Source organism: Gymnogyps californianus, chromosome 2 (genome assembly GCF_018139145.2).
Source record: "Gymnogyps californianus isolate 813 chromosome 2, ASM1813914v2, whole genome shotgun sequence".
Taxonomy (NCBI): domain Eukaryota; kingdom Metazoa; phylum Chordata; class Aves; order Accipitriformes; family Cathartidae; genus Gymnogyps; species Gymnogyps californianus.
In genome coordinates this window covers 160,987,101-161,008,276 of record NC_059472.1, presented here as the reverse complement: position 1 = coordinate 161,008,276, position 21,176 = coordinate 160,987,101, and the positions used below count along the sequence as shown (strand labels likewise).

Here is a 21,176-nt window from a genome sequence, read left to right as displayed (position 1 = left end):
CCATTTCAACTACACAAGTATAACTGTACTAGTACAACTATTATTTATAGAATGGGGTTTAACATTTTCTCTTGTGGCACAACTGCACCACACACCTGTGCAATTTTCCAAAAGTGAGTAATTACTGCTAGTCTCCCCTTCTGCAAGATCTTTAGAGGAAGGAGACCCTCCTTCGTGGGTGCTTTTTAATAACAAAAACACTAGTTACGTATCACCCACTTCTGGCTGCAAGTATTCAGGCAGCTCTCTTTCTCAAATGTAGGCTTCAGAAAAACTGAAGACTTGAAATGTCTCCCCATTTCATGACGACTTTAATTCCAGCAATACACCTGGTAGCCACTGGCTTTTCTGAACCATTCCATATCTACCAAAGCCCTGAAAGGACAGCAAAATGAGGATCAGGTGGATGCCCCACAAAGCTCTTCATGATCCCTGCAAACAGTCTGCAAGCACACATCCCCGGTTACCACCACTGTCTCAAAATCACACCATCCACACACAAAAAAAAGTGAGCAAATAAAAGATGCCAAAGATGCTCAGCTGTGGTTTATGTCCTTCTAGACACAAACTCTTCTCAGCAAGAAAGATAAACCAACCCCTCATAAGATATCTTTAAATCAGAGTTAATACCAATGTGCAAATAAAATCCTATTGTCAAAGAGATAGCAGTGTTATCCATTTCTAAGAGAAACTACCATTTGCTTTGCGCCCAACACAACTTCAAACCATTAATCCTTCATACAATTCCACTGACTTTTGTTGTGCTTGATGGAGGATACTACATGGGAGATGTCTGCACAGATCTGTCAGAGCCTACGCTTCCATTGCAGGAGATTCACAGCTGTAAGTGTACCACAGGACTTTGTTAGGTCCACAAAAATAGAAAAAATATCATGGAATATAACGCTATTTTACTGCCTCTGGCCAAACGTCATTTCCTCTATGCCACTCAACAGTTTCAGACCCAAACTCTGTAGTGTGCCACACCAATCCAGCCACCACCAGCAGGTAGGCAGGCACCTTGTCTCCTGGAAGTGACAGGAGAAAGTGATAGCTGAACAGCGCTAGCTATTACCAATAGCGATGAGTACACCACAGTAACTCCTGAAGAATTTTCCACTCATCCTCAGTAAAAGCAGCAGAATGATGACATAGGTTCGGGAAGAGGTGTTCATTGTGATTTTTCAGGTTTTCTAGTCTTTTCAATTAACTGGCCTGCCCAGATTAGTTTCCAGCTCAGATGCTGATTTCTATTTGTAGGTAGGCATGAGACATTAATAAAGAATCATACCTACTTTATTTTTCTTCACAATAGTTACAGTATTTAAAGAAAGATTAGAAAAAAAAAGATAAAACACAGATATGCATAATAGGTATAATAGGGAGAAAACAGTAGATAACAACCAGCCCATATGACACAAGAAACTACTCGGAAGGAAATATCAAAGAACAATGAATTTTTTTAAGTATGTGGTATACATTAGCTTTCTATTTACTTGTCCTGCTGATTACAGAGTATACTGATTTGTACTCCTGCTTATCATTATACTGGAGTGTTATTTTTGTTATATCTCCAAGTCTGTAGACCACATAAAGCTAACGGAATAGCTGTAAGAAAAATCCCATGTTAGCAAGAGGCCACCATTAAAACTATTCAAAAATTAATTCAAGATCATTTTGCCTAGATACTTGCAACAGTACCCTTGACAACATTTCAGCGAATGCAACTTAACCTTTTAAATCAGTATCACAGAAAGTTTATAACCTTATCTAGCCACTTACCTACTCTATAAACCTATCTGAACTAAATTAGTGATATTATTTTCTGCAAACACTTTTAAATTGATTTTAAAGTGCTTTGAACTAGTTATCTTAATTAAACACAGACCCTGAATACCTTGATTTAAAACTCAGTTACTTAGTCCATGCATAAACCTGCACTAACTCCTTTGTAAGCACTTTCATACAAACACTTTGTCCTTTCCTGAGGCTTCTCTAGCATATTACTGTGCTTTGTACTGACTGAAACTTATTTGGAAAAGGCATTTTGCCTTCAGAGAAGTCTTTCAATTTAATTCCCAAGGACATCATGGAAGAACAATTGCAGTAAATTTTGATTTGTTAGTGGAGTAGTTTTAGCTATGAGAAAAGCTGCTATACTTACATTTCAAGAGACTGAAACATTACACAGGCACATTGTCTAATAAGAAAATTATTTTTCTTCCTAAAGCAACTGTAGTAAAAATGAAACGGGGAAACATGAGGAAAAAATGGAAAACTTCAAATATTAGAAAGTCTCAGTTCTCAAGTGCACATGATTTTCAAAACCCTTTACTGTTAGCTTCTTCATGTTTGGCAATCATGGGACAGTAACTTTCATCACTGTTACCATAGCTTTAGCTAAGTTTTAAGCACTGAACTCAAGACTGCCATAAAAGAAACTTTACCCTTATTTTATCAGTAGGCAAACTTGACTGATTTATGCACATAGGGGAGCCTGGAATCCTGAAATTCTAGTTCAGTGTCTTGTTCACAAGCTCATGATACCCGTGAGGTTCCCATTTCCAAAGCTGCAGTATGCAGCACCCCCACTTAGTCTGCATGACTGGCTAAGGAAAATGTTTTACATAAGGACAGTCCTGCATGCCCATCCATTCTGGAATAAATAATACTCCAGTGCAATGATTTCAGTCACATATCAGAGCAGTTAGAATAAAATCCCTTTGCTGCTGGGAGAGCTGGTCACATGAAAGAATTAACACACGAGTTAATTATTTCTGGTGTAACCCGTTAAAAGAACACTTGTATCTTTTATAGGCACCAAAAAGATTCCAGGAACAAGCCCCAACCCTTTTGACGGCCTCACATAAAAATACAACGCTGAGCAGCCTACGTTGTACAGCCAAATGCCTGTGTACCACGTACCCTACTCCCACTCTAGGACATCACGGGAACTAGAAGTGGCACTCCAGCACCACCTCACCTTGAGGTGGTGTTTAGTACCAGATTTTCCCCACACATACCATGTATTCTTCCAGCCCAGTCTCTAAACTCAGGTTAAGTTTTAACAACCCCACAACCATGCAAGAACCTGCCCACCACCCCTGAAGGGGAAATGTAAGCCCCCACACGAAAGCTCACGCTGAACACTGCCTTCAAAGAGCACAGCAAAAAAATCACCCATTGATCCTCCCTCGCACCTTTCACAGCACCTCGGCCTTTTGGGAAATGCTCCTTCTCAGCACTGACAGGAATTTCAGCCCCTTTTGCCTCACAAATGGATAGGCTGCAGCTGAGGGGTGGCTGGAGTGCACTCAGCCTCCTCCAAGCCCCAAACCCTCCTGGAAGGGAGACTTCGCTCAGGTAGCGAAGTACCTTGGGGACTCCCATCACCGCGTCCCAGGGGACAAGCAAACCAGGCTGGGCTATAAGACAGTACAGGGACAGCAGCCCCTGCCACTGAGCAACAGAAAGCCACCAAACACCTCGCCCCTAACTGAGGGCAGGAGGCTAAGATGGCGGGTGGAGCATGGCTTCAACCACGTGACGAGCACCCCCCTCCCTCCTGCTTCCCTGGGCCTTCCGGGCTTCCGTAGGAACCTGCCTCTCCCCGACAACAAGCGGCTGGTGTGACGTGCATGTAGGCCCCGCCCCTCGCGCCCACCTCGCCCTCCGGAAGGCGAGCGGCGGCCGACCGGTGCGCAGGTAAGCGCGCGACGGCGCCGCGGGGGGGCGGGGCTCGCGCTTCGCCCCGCCCCCCCGCCGCCCCCCTCGGCCGTTGCTCGGGACTGAGGTGCCGCCCCGGCCGCTCCCGGCTCCTTCGCCTCAGGGAGGGCGGCCCCCGCCAGCCCCGGCGCCGGGCCCGTGAAGGGGCTCAGGGCGGGGGGGAGTAGCTGCGTGAGGGCCCGAGCTCCCGTCAGAGACTGCCTGGGCCCCGAGGCCCGGCCTCCGCCGCGGGGCGCAGGTGGGTGCCCGGGGGCCGAGGCGGCGGGAGCCCCGTCCCGGCGGTGTGCCGGGGAGCGCCCCTCCGCCCGCTCCCTCCCCGCGGTGCCTGCTCGGCCTGGCCGCTTCCCGCCTTGCGGTTGCCCGCTTAGAAGCGGGGGCTGGTTGCATCAGCTCCGCTGCCGCCATGGGAGGCTCCTGCTGTGGTTGCCTGAATGCTCCCCGGCCGCCGTGTTTTGGAGGCGCCTAGAAAGGGCGGCGGCCCCGTGGCCGTCCTTAGAATCCCCTGGTGACACCGGTGACTTGCGGTCTCGGTGCTGTTGTGGTAGGGGAGAGACTGGATGCGTGCTTGGGGAGGCCTAAAGACACCGCAGGACCCCGGGCTGGGACTGGCGGTGTTTGGGTTTCCGTCCTTTCGTTGAGCTCCTGGCTCGTGGTTTTGCACAGGATGCTGCTTCAGTCTCTTGCCCCTCCTTTAGCCATGGAGGGATGTATTGTAGTTGCGCCAGGTAGCTTTCCTCCTTGTTTTTAGGAAAAATTAATGCATACTGCTTTATTAGTAAACCATTCCGAGAACCTTCTGTTCCTTCCATCAAAAATTTGGTTTTTGAAACATTTCTGTAATTGTTTTGTGTCATATATAAGACTAACTGGCTTTAGAGGGTGATGTTTTAGTTACAAAAACTCAGTCTTGCATCCAGAATGGCCCTTGGGAAATACCCTTGATTGTTTACTCAAATTAGTTTTGAGAAAGTCCCTTTAAACTCGTTCTGAAAGTGAAATTTTGTCAGGAGCACTTGTGGTGTTGGCTGATGGAAAAGTAAGCCATAAATGTTTTTACCAAGGATTCTTTTGCAATTTAGTTATGGTGAAATGGGAATTTATGATAAATGTTAGAAATGTTTCATATAAAATGATAGCTTTTGTGCTTGTAAAAGCAAAATTTCTTTTTTTTAATAGAGGGTTGGAAAGAGTAAGTTTAATTGGAGACTCCAGTGGTGTTTTCTGTTTTAATAGCTTAGTAAGAAATCACAGGCTTATAAAACTATAAAATAGTATTGATAAAAAGATGACTGACCAGTTTATAAATGCCACTCATATTTGCAGTTCATAGTCTTAAGCCTGGGTTGCAATTTTAGACACTTATCTGGATGCCCCAAAGCCACAGATATCTTTTTTGTTTCTTAAGTTGATGTTAAGTAGAATTATAACTATAAAATGGTTCTTTAGCATAACCTAAAAGTGGGAAAATGATGGTTACAGGTTGTTCATGACAATTGCCTGGCATGTTTTGGAAAAAGGGGAAAACTGCATTAATAACTTCAACACAATCTTTTGAAAATTGAGCGTGTTTGTTGCTTTCTGCTTTGTAAATGTCATGTTTTGCCTTGGCCCTAAAATAATAATACCAACAACATCATCCCAGCAAGAAAAAGAATGCATGGTTGTCTCTCCTAGTTTGGATAGACGCTATGCAAGTTATAGCAATCAATCAGGAAGGATTGTTAAACCATCCACTTGCTCAGTTAATCCTTCTGACTCCTCTTTAGAAGAGACTATTGTCTTTGCAGCGTTCAAAGATTCTTTGTAGCTCGCTAAAAGCTGGGGTTGAGGCAAGGTTAACCAGTAAACTTACCACACATTGGATGTTTGCCTACAGTTTTTTGCTCTCAAATAGTGGGGTTTTTTTTGAGCAAGGAACAGTCTGAAACTGGAAAAATGGATAGAAATGTTTGATTCTTCTTTTCTGTCCCCTTTTCTGCTGAAAGCAATGTGCTAATAAACAAGAATGAGAAAATGAAACCACTCTGAAAGAAAAGTGAAACTGATTAATCAAAAATTCAACACCAACCTTAATGCATATATGCCAACATTTTAAATGCTTTTCTGTATAGATTAAAGGACATCTTCTATATGATTCCCAGTGTCCAAGAGCCAAAAGTCTCCCATGCTTTAATATGTACATAGATTTTATTTGGTTTTTTTCTTCTGTTGAGATCACTGCATCTGCCTTTGCTTGCCCTCTCTCTGCCCTCCCTGTTTCTTGTTTTGTTTTTTTATTCAAAGGCATGTTGATGCAGTGGTTGCTACTTTCTCTGAGCTGAATGAGAATAACTTTTGGTGATGAACTCAGCCTAAATTGTTACCTCACTGTCATCTTCTCCCCAGTGATGGGTACTTTAATGCCCGGTGCACATTTACAGTACGCTGCATCTCTGCTCTCAGCCTCTGCACTTCATGTTGCTTGTGCCCCATGTGTCTTTTGTAGCTTTGCAGTGGGAGTGGGAGGAGTGTCTCTTGGACTATGAAAAGTGACACCCTGCTATTTCATTGTTGTGATACCAGAATTTTACAATAGCATTTCGTGATGCTATTAAACTTGTTTGCTTGACAGATGGTTGAGACTGAGGAGGGGAGGCATAGCTCCTTGTCCACTCTTAGCTCTTTGTGCTCTAGCTGACCTCACTTTGCTGGAGGGCTGTGAACTTTACCTTATGGTCTTCTCATGGTGGAGCTTGTGGTTCTGAGATGTTCTCTCTTGACACCTCTTTTCTGTCGTCCCAAAGAGGGTAATAATTAATGTTCAACTCTCCACTGGTGTAGAAAGGCTGTTAAAGTAGGGAAGTGGGAGAAGCAGGAAGGCAGAGGTACAGCAAGGACATGTTTTAGAGGGGGGTTGGGTTGAGCCATCCTTTCCAGGGCAGGGCAGAATTGAATCATGGATTTTGGTGAATTGGCACCTTCTGCAATTCCAGCTCACATGAGGGGTTAGGAAGAGGTTTAATTTCTCTTGAAATGGCAAGGTCCAATGCAGGGGGCTTCTGAATTATCCCTGCTCTAATCCAGGTTTCACCCCCTTACCAGTATTTTATAATAGTTTGGACTCAGGTTCCCCTCCCCACCAAAATGTGTGGAATGCACTTTATACGCAACTTTTTTTGCAGAATTCCAAACTGTCATTTAGACTTCTTGAAAAAGTACAATATCTTAGTACAGAAAAGCTATATTAAAAGATTGATTATTTTTCTTTCTTTTCCCTTGCAATTGTGCTTTTGTTTTAAAAGAATGGCACAAAAGAAGTATTTAGTAGCAAAACTGACAAGTTGCTTAAGAGAGGACAAAATTCAGCTATGGAAACCACCGTATACAAATGAAAAAAAAGAAGCTGGTAAAGAGATGAAGGTAAATATTCTCTCAGAGTTGATGTCGTGCATCTTCCATGTCATACTGTTGGTGCATTTTCCCAGTTTTTCTTGCTGTTTTCTTAGGAGCTTGTACAAAAATATTCATCCAAGCTGAATATCAATGAGAACGATACAGAGAATATGCTTGAAGAAATACGGTGTAAAGCAATTGAGCGTGGAACAGGAAATGAAAATTTTAAAGTGACTGGGATTGCAAGACTTGATATATATCTGCCTCGTAGAAAAGTAAGTGACATTGCAGAGAAGTCAGGATAAGTAGCTTTACTTTGATGGCCTTTTGAGTTCTAGATATGTATCTAATGCAAATATTTTCACATATTCTACTTTTTCAGGTGTTGCATATGAGAGATCTGTGTTAGGTATATAAAATATGAGGGGGAGGGGGGAGTTACTGAAGTATATTTCAGCTTCCCAGGTATCTGGGAATATCATGGCAAAGGAGTATAATATTGGGAGATCAGTAATTGTCTTCCCTTTAGGATGTAATGAGAAATTATCTTTCGATTAAGTAAATTAGATTTAAGTGTCTGTCTAGTTCAGTTTGATTCCTTCTGACATGACTGTTCACATTAGCAGTAAAGAGCAGGTGTATTTTTTCAGCTGTAGAATACCTAAAGTTGAATTAGTATATGAATATCACTGTATCACCACAGCTTTTGTTTAAATGACAGCTTTAATTTAAAAAAAAATTCCCTTTAAGTGCAATAAGCAACTTGAACTTGGTGTCATCTTAGGCCATGTATGGCTGATGACATTGAGAAGAACTCCTTTAGCTTTTAACAGTGGCATGTGGCAATGTTCTCACAGTGATGACATTATCCTCGTGTAACTATTCCAGCCCAGGCAGCTAACTAAACTTACTTTAAAATAGGTATATCCAGTGTTTGAACTTGGAAATGAGAAGCAGGATTTTCTATTGTGATGGTACTCATCTGTTCTTTTTTAAGTCGGGCTCCTAAAAGCTTCACAAAGATAGAACTGAATTAAGTCTTGCCCTTTTAAAGCCAGGCTTCAGCCTCCAGTTTCATGCATGAAATATGCCAGAATAATGATGTGAATCTAATTAAATCAGTGTCAGACTGATCACCGTACCAGATCCTGTGGCTACATATCTACCCTAGTCAGCTAAACACAGGCGGGGGACAGGCTGGCCACTGTTTGATGGACATCCATACTGTCAAGCTGTTAGCGTTGGCTCTGATGCAGTTTAGCCCAGGCCCCCTGGTGTCCTGCCAAGCAATGCCCAGGCACAGTGTGAGGGCTGACGTGGGCCAGGGACCGATCTCAAATGGCACTTTGGATACAGCTGCCCTGCTTTGAAGGTTGAGAGGAGTCAGCTGTATGGATGTGAAGTGTGCTGTGCAGGTTGGTCACAGGGCAGACAGCAGGACCTTGGTTAGATTCTTACTAATAGAAAGCCTCTTAACTGGGAATATTTTCCCCTTAAAAACAGTCTCTAGCAAGCACAACTACTATATCCAGTCACCTCCTAGTTTTGATCATGTGCAGGAACAGCATCTTCCCCAATGCTGTATGTCTTCATCCACTCTGATAACAGTGAAAGAGAACTTCTTTATTTAGGGGCACTTAAAGGTTGTAGTCATCAGCAACAGAAGTGAATGTTCACTCTGGAAAAGGGCAATGTTTTGTTTGGCATTTTTTTTCTGAAGATCTTAGATGGTAACATATGCTTCAGAAGGTTTGGGTTTTGTTGGTTTTGGTTTTTTTTTTTTTACGGAATACTTGCAAAAACACAACACACAATCATCATTGTTCTCTCTCCTGTAGTGAAAAATAATTACCAGGGCATGTGATGGGCTAAAGGGTAGAGGGTGTTAAGTGATTGCCATGCAGTTAAAACAAACAAACAGTTTCATAATTCCTCTTTATAATGCTACTGGGCATAGGGGAATTAATTAATTTAAAATTCCAGTTTATCTAATCTGGGATCAGAGACACTAATAGGAATTAATCATAACTTAGCCAGTCACAGGTGAGTGGCATAATTACAAAGCAGAGTTAAGATTGGAAGTGCATAATTAAATTAGTTGGTTTAAATTGTTTGGTTCTGAATTTAGATTTATCTAATTCTGAATCTTCTTCTGTTATAATGCTTATTTTTAGCACAATATTTTAGCACAAGTACAAGACTCCCTGCCTGGAAATGACTAATATGTATGCCCAAACATAACCCTGTTAACATGATCATTATTTGAAAGAGAAATTGCAGTTGTTGTAAAACAATTAATCAAGAAAATGTCCAAAGTATCTTGATACCATGCTTTTTTCCTTCCCTCCTCCTTTCCCCCACCCAATATAATTACTACAGAGCAGAAAAATCCCACTGGAAACTAACCTGTTCATCACAGGCAAGGAGCTCAGATCACAGTAAGTGTAATCACCCTTGGTTCTTATCTAATGAGATAGCATACTGTCATACAGTACTAAAAAAAAGACAAACGGAGCACTGTTTTTTCGATTTAAGCTTTTTCTTAGCATGTATGTCTGTTCAGTATGTCTGAATGGGTTGTCCAGTGTCTCTGTAGGGCAGTTCTTCATGTAAGAAACTGTGGTTTAATAGATAGAAAACGGGAAGGTTGCAACTGTGGAAGAAGATAGTTCTCTGTAAATCCCCAGCCAGTATCTGAGAAGGCACTAGTGATCAGTGTTCCAAATGTGTAACTGGGCAGGTCTTCTGAACAGTGAACACTAGCTTCTCTTCCTTTTGTGTTTTTAAGCCTAATAACATCGAATTCTTTTCTGTCTGTTTTGCTTTTTCCCTTTTTGTATCCCAGATTTTCCCTATATGGTGTACAAAGCTTTCTGAGGATGATGTTTTGCTTCTAGCAGCCTTTTATAGCAAAAGTTTTGAGCCAGTTACGAGCATACTCATTTTTTAAGTTTTATTGCTATTCTAACAGAAATATTGTATAGCCTTACAAATTTATATTCATGGATGAAATTATTTATTTCACAGGATAGCACAGGAACATGCATTAAAAGAAAATGCTATCAAAATAATCATAAATAAGAAGCAGCTTGACCTGGGTATGTATCTGGAGTTGAGTATACTTTTATAATTTTCTAGTTTACTGATTCTCAGAAGAAAAATTTCTTGCAACTGTTAGTTTCAGAAATTCCCAAGGAATAGCCGTTATATTTGTCAGGTTCTGCTCTACAGGAAATGTAATACATTATAATGATCAAAATTCTTTGATAGAGTTAGAGCAATTATAGGAATCCTGTAGTAAATGTTGAAAATCCATTTTTCAAGTGTTGAAATGCTGAAAATGCGCATTTAAGAGAAACCCTAAATTTCCTGAAAAACCATACTGTATAACAGCACATTCAAAAACTTTTCGTAATGCTTTACACAAGTTTAAGTTGTCAGACATTTTGTGGGAAGTGATGACAACAGCTTCCTCTTTATTGATGATCTAAGCATCTGACATTTATTTCCCTTAGAATATGTCAGAATTAGAGCCATGGACTTGACAATAGGAACTCAGATTCAATTCCCAGTTCCTCTGTACTGTTACTGTTGTGGTGTATGATCCTGGACATGTTGTTATTCCAGTTTTTGCCTGAAGATCAATTAACTGAAATAGAAACAATCCTATTTTTTGAATGTTTTGAAAAAAGCAAGCAAAGAAACATACCAATCATTTAAAAAGCACTTTTAAGATGCAAGTCTGATTCTAATTTCTGAGTTTCTGCTGAATATGTCAGTAATTGGCAGGGGTTTTGATTGAGTTCTTGAGTCTAGTAATTACTGTAGTTCTTCAGCACAGTACGAGTAAGGCAAGGGGCAGTTCAGGTTGTTCTGTTTGTGGGTGTTGGTTCCTCCCCCTCCCCCCCCCCGGCAGTACAATGTAAACTGGTCTCTCTTCACAGAGTATTTGGATTGTATTCATCGTACTCTGTTTTGCAGGCAAAACCCTTGAAGACCAGGGTGTAACACACAATGCAAAAGTGATGGTACTTCAACTGGAACAGAGTGATGAGGAAACTAAAAGAAAAGTTCAGGAAGAAGAACTTCAATGCAAGAAAGAAAAAGAAATAAATGACAAGATGCAAAGAACTAAGAAGGGTTTGGAAATTCTAGCAGAGAGAGGTAAGGAGAGTTGTTGGGGGTTTTTTGTGGGGTGGGGGGGAGATGGATGTTCATTAATTCTTGCGCATCAAAAATTATCTTCTCAGTGGACTTTCAACATAGAAGAGTGCCTGTACCGTGGCTGGATTTCAGTTTATGCTTTTCTAGGTTTCTGCCTACTTGAAAACTGGATTTTAAGTTGACTAAAACTTCCTCTTCTACTCCAACTCTTCTTATACAACTCGAATGCTAGAAGAATTTGACACTTTGAGAAGGCTATAATATGAATCAATTATTATTTAATTGGCACTTGACAGTTAAGGGACTGATGACTTTTGAGAACAGGCTTTAAATTTATTGTAGACATAAGCACAGTGGAATAATGTATTATAAGTCATTAAACACTTTTTTTTTGTAGTTTACCTCGGATATGGCTGTGTGTAACCATGGTTTCATTGTGCAGAACAGCTCACTTGTCATTCTCATCTGTAACGTGGCTATTCTGTTCTCATTGCATTTGATGTTGATTGCTCGCAACTGTGGATTAAGTTAAAGGGATATAGTCAGTGTAACAGTAATATTTTTTCAAAATGAGGTTGTGTTTGTGAACTGCATTGCTAGATGGTGAGTTTAAATCACTTCTCTATTTTATTGTTTCCAAAATCCACAAACAAGAAACTGTGAAACTGAGTATGTAATGAATTCCTGCCAAATGCAAAAATACCTGAACAAAGCTTTTTTTTGATGGTCACTGACAGCCTGTTTCTTACTATAATATCAGATTTTGAACAAATGAAAGAAGTGGTTCCTTTTATAGATTTAAAGAGTAATTTAGACCCCAGCACTTGAATCCTGTATAGGGCCTCTTTAAGGTATTTAGCACTAACCATCAGTTATAGCACAATGCCGGAGCATAGAGTGGAGTCCATAATGGGCTCACAGGCTGAAGGTTCTGTGTGAAGCGGTGTGAAGTGTAGAAAGGATTTAACAACCCTTTTGTTTCATCTGAGAAAAATTGCAGGGCAGAAGCTTTTAATCTCAGCAAACTCCTGCTTAACTGTCTTTTGTTTATAAGAAAAGCATCTTTTCATTTTAAATCAAATGGAAGTGAAGCCAAAATTGATAGCTTGGTTATAAGCATTAAAAATGTGGGGAAAGGAAAATAACTGAACTGTTTGGGGTTTTTTTTCAGTTTTATCAACTGTGCTCAGTTGCGTTTTTCTTTTTATTCTATGCTTTATTTGATAAAGCATTTCAAATGTTTATATCATGTAAAATGTAGGAGTTTTGTCTTCTGCAAAAAATTCTTTACAATTTGTGTAACTTTTAATGTTGTATCTAAATTTCTGGATGAACAGGGCCTTTTCCTTAGTGACCTTTCTAAAAGTTCCTCATATTTGTGTGATCAGGGCCGTTGTTGGTAAGTATGTCCAAAAAAACAGATGCAGCCTTTATATGTAATTCTGATTTTTTTTGTTGTTTGTTTGCTTTTTTTGTTTAACCATGTACTTACTGACATAATCTTACAACAGTAGAGTTACTCTGAAGGTGGTACTTACAATTTAAATTGTTTTTTCTTATCTTTCAGAGGAGTACTTGGATCCAGATTCTGTTCCATATCTAGATATAGCTAATCAGACTGGAAGGTCAATCGAGATTCCTCCTCAAGCTAAAAAAGTAGGTAAAATATCTCACAAAGCCACTAAGATGGCTTTTTAAAGCTTGATTCATGAAGCATTTCACATATGGGATTGAAATACAGTCAGACTTTTTGGGGATGTAACCCTAGGTCCAGGAGATGTTTGCTTAATAGAAATAATTTTGAAATGAAATTGAAGTAGAACTCTACAAGTGGGAATACTTCAGTCATCTGGAGACACACCTCTGATTGCTGATCCAGTTGCAGGTCTAATCTTGCACTGACCCCTGTGTGGTCCATATCTTATTTTTCTGTTTTAAGATGAGCTTTAACTTTGTTATATCCTAGCATCTATTTTAAATTTTGGGTGCCCTAGAACGACATGGAAATAACTTGTTCATTAGGCTTCAGTTTCAGTTGGAAACTCGATGAGTCTCTCAATCGGACTCTTTTAAAATAGTTTTGAGATCTTTTGCGCTGTGACCCCTCTCAAACTTAAATTTGTTTACCATTCAAGAAAGTTCCACATTCTTAACTGAAGATATCTTTGGTTGAGTGCATGGATTGAATTACAGTAGGAGTGACATACCTGATGTTGGCTACTGAAGCAGAAGAATAGTGATAGATGCTATCTTTTAAGATTGCTGGATTTTCTGAAGATAAATAAAAATATTTACAAATACTTGGAATTACACCCAGTAACAAAAAAAATACCTCGGGAAGAAATGAGCAGGCCCCAACGCGTGCTAACTGCTGCCCTAGCCTGTTCTGAAGCATATTGTGTTTTCTGCATCATCTGGAGTTTCTGGATGATTGGAGTAACAACTGTCCATTCTCACGATGCATGCTGTTCTGATGAGGTGCTGAAAGTAGTAATTCACCTGAAGAGTTAAAGCATCAAATGTTCAAGTGAACAAGATTTCATCAGTATTGAACGTGGGTGAGAGGAAATATTGCAAGTTGTTTCTATCCAGAAATATGATTTACATTTCCATTTGTCATACTGCAGGAACTGGAGTGTTTTCTGGCCACATTCAAAATTTAATTTTCAGTTCTGAGGTTTTACAGGAGGTAAATCGTTAGATTTTACAAGATAGTTGTAATAGCAAAGCAATACAAATTTGATGCTGTTAGGAAGTGTAGCACCCAGAAGAATGCTTAGCTTTTGATCACTCATCATTGAAAATCTATCTTAAGGTTGCATTCTTAAACTTGGTGTAACGTTTCATGTGTCAATAACATTCATTGCTTTTAATTAGACAATATTTTAACGTTAGCAGATGAGAGAAAAATATGAAGTGATGTGAAATAGTACTGCTCTTACAGAACTGATACAATGGTATTTTTCTAGGAAGAACAAGGGCTCTTAATGGATTATCTAGATACTTCTTTTTAGTTACAAAAGTGAGTTGGGGAGGTGCAAAAAGTCTCAATCTATTTTTCTAGGCACTTGTGCTGGCAATGGGTTATCATGAGAAGGGCAGAGCATTAATGAAGAAGAAAGAATATGAAATAGCACTGCCATATTTGTTGGATGCTGATAAACACTTCTGGTAAGAACCTTTTTGAGTCCTTGTGTCTCTCTTTACTGTCAACCAAATAGAGGAACAGCATTCGCTCTACCTGTGCATATAAATCAGGGCCTGTTTTGCCAGGGATTACTTCACGCTCCCTCTGCAGATGGGAAACAGCAGACAGAGGCTCGCTTGCAGTGACAGGTGGTTTCATGTAGAACAGCTGAAACAGACAGTGCCACTGGGCAATTTAATCTTTCATATCAACATAAACAGAAACTGTCAATATTCATGTACTAGGCTATAAATTGCATTAGCTTGAGAGACAGTTACAGATGCTCTTGCAATTGCTCCTGTAAAGTAATAATTTCTTGTAAAAGGTGGAGCAGATAGCTGAGGTTTCTGCAGGGTAAAGTACTTTCCTGTCAGCAGTCAGAGCCCTGAATTGCTCTTTTGAGATCCCCAAAAGTAATATTATCCCCATGTGTTTCTCATCTGGACGCACGTGCAAGGAGACTGGCATGGGACTCAGCATGTTCCCGTGCACTAAGAAAAACAGTTTCTCTTTCCTCTCAAAGATTACACAGGGTTTAATTCTGTTCCGCTTTTAAAGAGATGCTGTCTTAAATAGTAACAAAATGAGTTGTGACTACTGTAATTCCTTGAGATGTAGTGTTATCATTAGTGCCACGTGTATTAGTGAATGTGGTCGGAGATCAGTGCTTTATTAAAGTTCCACTGACCTCAGTTTGCTACTTCAGATATGAAGTGTGTGCTTTCTCAAATATGTGAGTGTGCATATTTCTAGCATGTTGTTTCATTAGTGTTAAAAAGTGTGTGGAAAAAATAAACCACCTCTCCCAAAAAAACAAAGTCATGGTTTTATTTTCCAGTGAGTGTAGCACAGAACTGCTGAATACCGTTGATAATTATGCAGTACTGCAGCTGGATATAGTGTGGTGCTACTTCCGCCTGGAGCAGCTGGACTGCCTGGATGATGCAGAGAAAAAGCTGTCCACAGCACATAGATGCTTCCAGAGGTGCTATGGGGAGAACCACGAAAGACTTATTGATATCAAAGTATGCCGGTTTTGATTTAATTAGGGTGGCTTTTTTCTCTACCTGTATTCAGTTATTGTTCAAGTATTACAAGACTGACTTTTAGAAGTCCTAAAGTTTTCTCCTGTCTCCTTAGCCTGTAATCTAGTTGTGTAATTGTCACTATAGTGAAAGCATTGGACCTGACAAAAAGGTCATGGCAAATGTGCATTTATATGCACAGTCATCATCGGTGTTTTAGATGCAATACTTTATCTGCACACTAGGTGTCACATATTAGTGACTATGTCTTCTTTAAATGTGTAAAGTGTTCTATTGGTAATGAATTGATGTTCTACCATATGCTTCTACCCACGTGCCCTCCTCCCCCTCCTTGTTTAAACAATTCTTTAGGGAAGCTATGGTCGTGAGAAGGTTTTATTTCTACGGCTTTACCTCCTTCAAGGGATAGGACACTATCACAGCGGCAGAGAAAAGGAGGCTGCTGAGTATATTCAGAAGGTAAGACACCACTAGGTGAAACTTCTGGATTGTTCACACTAGCTGCTGTGTTTGGGCTCTGTCTTGCACCTGTTCTTTGCTTACTCAGAAAAATGGGGAGACTTTTTTTTGTTTGTTTGTATGTTAGCAACAGAGTAAGTAGTATCATCTTGTTCTTTCTACATACAGGCATCTCGTTTATATGAAGAGCTGTCCATAGATCCTGATAAAGTTGATCGCCTTTCACTCCTGGGATTCTCTGAACAGGAAGCTCGCCTTGCCCTGCGAGCATGCCACGGGAATGTGGAGCATGCTGCCAATCTTATCACCAACAGGAGAGAGGTATGGTGCAGTGAAAGTATTAAATCGAGGATCATATTAGTTGGGGTGTCCATAAGATCATGTTTTGTGTGACTAGTGCAACATGGTGCTAAATTAAGGACTCTGATTATCTTGCTTTGGCACTGTTAGTGTAACTGAGAGTTTGACATCTGTTGCCACAAGTTTGAAACCTAAACTTAATACAACAAGGGAAGCTCTGTCCCAAAACAGATGGGATGAGAGAGCCAAAGACCTGTGGTTGTACCACAGAGGCGCATAGGAAGACTTTGCACCAGTGTTTGCTACTCAGCAGTGCTCCGTATGGGAATAAAAACACCATGATCAAGCTGTCACTCCTGGGCTTGACTGATCTGAAAGACAAGAGGCTGCACAATAAAGTGCTATGAGGGTAACCATCAAGCTACACCATATTATGGCTTTGGACTTGGAAGATCAGGAGGGGAGAAGGATTTTTTTGCGCTGAAGTGAAGGAAGCTAAAGTGAAGTGAAGACAGTGTTGTGCAGACCTGATGTGCCTGAAGTTACGTTTGTATTTTGGTTTTGGCTGGGATAGAGTTAATTTTCGTCTTAGTAGCTGGTACAGTGCTGTGTTTTGGATTTAGTGTGAAAATAATGTTGATAACACTCTGAAGTTGTTGCTAAGTAGCACTTATCCTAAGTTAAGCATTTTCAGTTTCCCATGCTCTGCCAGCAAGCAGGTGTGCAAGAAGCTGGGAGGGAGCAGAGCCGGGGCAGCTGACCCCAACTAGCCAAAGGGGTATTCCATACCATAGAACGTCATGCCCAGTATATAAACGGGGGGGAGTTGGCCAGGAGGCACGGATCGCTGCTGGGGCATTGGTCAGCGGGTGGTGAGCAATTGCATTGTGCATCACTTGTCTTTTCTTGGGTTTTATTTCTCTTTTTTGTTGTTGTTGTATTCCTTTTCATTACAATTATTATTATTACTATATTCTTAGTATTATATTTTATTTTACTTTAGTTATTAAACTGTTCTTATCTCAACCCATGAGTTTTACCTGGGGGGGTGTTTTTTTTTTTATCCTCCTCCCCATCCCACTGGGAGGGGGGAGGGGGAAGCGGCTGCGTGGTGCTGAGCTGCTGGCTGGGGTTAAACCACGACAGTTTGGTAAGCTGAGGTGGCACTTCTAGACTTCAGACAGTGAAACGTGGACGGAAAAGTCAAATGGCTGAGAGAAGGGCTGAACAGAACTCCTTGGCTACATGCCCAGTTCTGACTGTACATCCTTGGCAAGTCTTGTCTACAGGCCCATCTGCCAAACGGGTTTATCACTTACCACACAGGGCCTATAATAGCTGTGATAGCCTAAGATCCGCTCTGCAGAGACTGCAGAGCGGAAGTATGGCAACAGTGATAGCTCATGGAAATGCAACTTTATTTAGTAATGAGTGTCTGGCAGCACAGTCTGTATTTAAAAAAAAAATAAAAAATAAATCCCTTTTCCTCAAGAGATTCAAACTTGAAGTAAATCCATGAAACGCTATATGCACAGGGAAAGGCTGAAGCATTCCCGTGCACATTGAGCTTTGTAATGGTTGTGTTCTTGCAGGAAAAGGCACAGATAAGGAGGGAGGAGAGAGCTAAAAGAAGGCAGCGACGGGAAGACATAAATACCTTGAAAAGTATGGGCTATTCAGAGAGAGCTGCTCAAGTAGCTCTTCATAATACACAAGGAAACCTGGACCAAGCCTTTAAAGTAAGTGAATTTCAGGAGTAGTACTTTCATACAAAAAAACCTTGTTTGCTTTTTTATTTATTGTTTAGCAGATTCTTATTTTCTGTAGTCTATATTTGTTAGTTCATAGCTACTTTTTCTGAACTGTAATGACTAAACTTCCGCTTCCTGACGCGATGAATCAGATATCCCTTAAGTTGGCTGAGGTTTGCTTATATCAACTGTTGGGCGAAATACATATCCATGCCAAGGACCATTATATGTTTGTTGCTCTATTCGGCTCCCTCTCTGTTTTATTGTAGTTTATTCTTGACAATCCTGAGTTATTGCTGGAGGATGATGATGATGATCCTGTGGCCATGGACCAGTTTCAGGTTTCCCAGGAAAGCATTGATCAAGTAAGTTAGACCGCTTGCCACCTTAGGAGTTGGTTGTCTTGTTTCTGAATTAGGCCTTCAAATACACCAGATCTTCCTTAAGCAAAGCTGTACAAATATTCTTTGACCCATGTCCCTCAAGCTGTCACGCTTCCACTGTCTGGCATCTGCTCTTCATGGTGAAGTCACACTCAGGTTAAGATGTCATTTGTGTGTACTTCCTGCCCATCACACCAACCCATCATGCACGGATGCGGAGGGAAGTCTGTGCACTCTAATGCTCTATCCCAAAAAAGCAAATGAGAATCTTATTCAGGTCTCTAGGGAAAGAGTTGGAATGTGTCTTTCTCATCATAGGCTGTCTGAAAAGCTCTTCAGTAGTTAGTGTGGCTACGTAGTTAATGTCAGATAGGCAAGAAAACTATATTGCCTAGAAAAAGTAAATAGCACATGCACATTCCTGATGTGCTGGAGTGCTTTGAAGTTTCCCTTTTGAAAAACAGAGAAAGAATTGGTCTGATATTAAACAAGAGGCTGTTGATTCTTCTCGAGATCCCCGTTCCTTTAATAGGTCACTGCCCTGTTGTTAACTGTTCCAGTAAACCAGAGTCAGTGTCCTGGAATTCCTGGCATGCAGCGCTTTCCTCTGTGCAAGAGGAATGACTGTCATGCAGAGTCAGATTCCTGTCAGACCCTGGTGCTTGGATTTCTCCAGACTTTCTTATTTCTATTTTTTTTTTCCCCTCTCCTGTAGCTGATGTATATGGGTTTCAGCCGTGAGTCGGCAGAGCAAGCTTTAAAGGTCTTTAAAGGCAACATCCACTTAGCTTCCCAAACCCTTGCTCATTATGGGGGAGTTCTTCCTGCTTCACTGCAGCTGTCTCCAGAAGGGTCCAGTCCATCAGAAGAATCAGCTTCATCAAAAGACTCGCCCACAGAGTCTGCAGGTAGGGAAGAGGAAAGGCTGTTCTTCTGGCTTCTGTACAAAACGATTAACTGATTTCTGCTTAAATACTGGTAGAGGGCCTTGAGTAGTGCCCCAGACTACTTTTATTAATAATATAGTTACAGGCAAGGCATCCGTTACCCCAGGTAAGCTATAGCCCCTGCAGTCAGTGACAGCCATATATGGGACCGTAAGGGATACGTATCGGCTGTAGGCAGCGCGTAAGATGGCTGCAGCCCAGAAGAAAGGGTAACCTTCAGAGGTGTCCTGGGAAGGGCTAGGAGGAGATGGCTGCTGAGCAGGCTGTGGCTTTGGCACACAAGGCTGGAGGCCTCAGGTGTCTGCGTCCTCACTGCCCCAGCGAGGAACACATGGCCCTCTCTAGCCCACAAGCCATTCTAGCTTCTCCCATCTAATTGTACTGGCTCACAGCAGTTCTCTTTGAAAACAAACCAACCTCTCCCTGCCTGTACACTTTCAGAGAGCAAGTACTAAGTTGCTGGAGCGTGTGCCCTGGACCTGCTGCTGATAATGATGATTTTTTGGCTTGCCGATATCTGGGTTCTGACTGCTAGGAAGTTTATTCTGCATCTGTGCTATACAGTCAGCTGATTTGACCACATACTCCTTCCTTGGGTCCCTTACGTGATAGAACTGTAATTGATACTTGCCATTTAGCAAAGAAGAAACTTGCACGTACTTTCTCTTCCGTTATTTGTCAGAGCTGTAGTGATCCCTGTTGTACAACTAAAGGCTTTCCTACAGCTTTCAATAATAGGAAAAAATGGTGATCCTGCAATATCCTTTGCAGAGCGATTTTAAAGAGTTAGTTTAACAGCCTCACAGAGCGGTCCTGCTGGTGAAAGAGGGAGAGTACCAACTTCTTTCAGCGGTGAATTCACTGCTGCTGCTTTTTTTTTGGAAGGTTCTTCTAGTTCACCAACAGATGAAGACATGGAGACTGATGCAGTCAATGAAATCCTAGAGGATATTCCTGAACATGAAGAGGATTATCTGGATTTAACACTGGAGGAAGAGGAACAGATCATTCATGAATACTTATCCTATATACAAGTACCACAGCATTAAATCCCATTACATCTACTTCAGTTATATGTATTTACCTTGACAAATTGAGTTTGGATTATAAATGCACCTTCAGCTTCTCTCTTACTAAATGCCTTGAAGTCAGTTAAACTGTAGGTGGAACACATAATTCCTGCTTATTTATAAATCTGCTTAAAGCCTACATTTGTGATACATTGTAATTTATTGTCATAGCAGAAAAATAGAAACATTTATTTTCAGAAGAAAATTTAATAGAACTAAACTATATTTTTATTGTTACATAAGTTAATTCACTTAGCATTCAAGTAAAGAAGCATTTCTATACCATTTTAAAATACCAGCTTTAAAAAAAAAAAAAGGTGAGTTTGTAAATCAGAAACCTAGCTCCTGAGGTAATAGAGGTATCAACTTTCAAGCTGTTCTCCTTTTCTTCTGAAAGATTTCTAAGAGACATTTATGTATCTGTTGTGCATGGATTTGTACTATGTTCTGCTTGTCACTTCTTGCAGGTGTTACAGAGGCAATAAAGGTAACTATGGGCTGCCGCTGCTTTTAGTAAGAGTCTTCTATGCTTTGGTTTTAAAAACCAGTAGGAACTACCTGGCAGGGCCCTGTCCTGTCAGACCCCTGGGACCTGTGTGGTGGTATTTCCTTTTATAACTTAATAACCAGTTTCCCCAAGCAACTCCTCTTAACCTCTTGCAGGTGTGTGGCTTAAGACTGATGGATTTCACGGGGCCTACAAGATTTTCTTTAATCAGCTGCTGAACAAAACTTGGTTCAGGCACTGTCTCAGTAGTTGTACCCAGCTTC

General features: G+C 40.9%; 1 protein-coding gene across 2 annotated transcripts; it reads left to right on the top strand.

The window, feature by feature from the left end:
* The first annotated feature begins 3,658 nt into the window (after positions 1–3,658).
* On the top strand, positions 3,659–20,908 carry NUB1 (negative regulator of ubiquitin like proteins 1). Of its 2 annotated transcripts, none has more exons than XM_050892270.1 (15): positions 3,659–3,705; positions 7,008–7,125; positions 7,212–7,373; positions 9,478–9,536; positions 10,126–10,196; positions 11,080–11,262; positions 12,830–12,918; positions 14,327–14,433; positions 15,288–15,474; positions 15,847–15,954; positions 16,123–16,275; positions 17,847–17,993; positions 18,275–18,370; positions 19,104–19,296; positions 20,221–20,908. In XM_050892270.1, exons 2-15 carry the CDS (start codon positions 7,009–7,011, stop codon positions 20,382–20,384), a joined length of 1,836 nt encoding a protein of 611 aa, XP_050748227.1. In that variant the 5' UTR covers positions 3,659–3,705; position 7,008; the 3' UTR covers positions 20,385–20,908. The 2 variants fall into 2 exon arrangements, with proteins under 2 accessions (XP_050748227.1, XP_050748226.1); XM_050892269.1 differs by lacking the exon at positions 3,659–3,705 and adding an exon at positions 3,888–3,964.
* Positions 20,909–21,176: the final 268 nt, after the last annotated feature.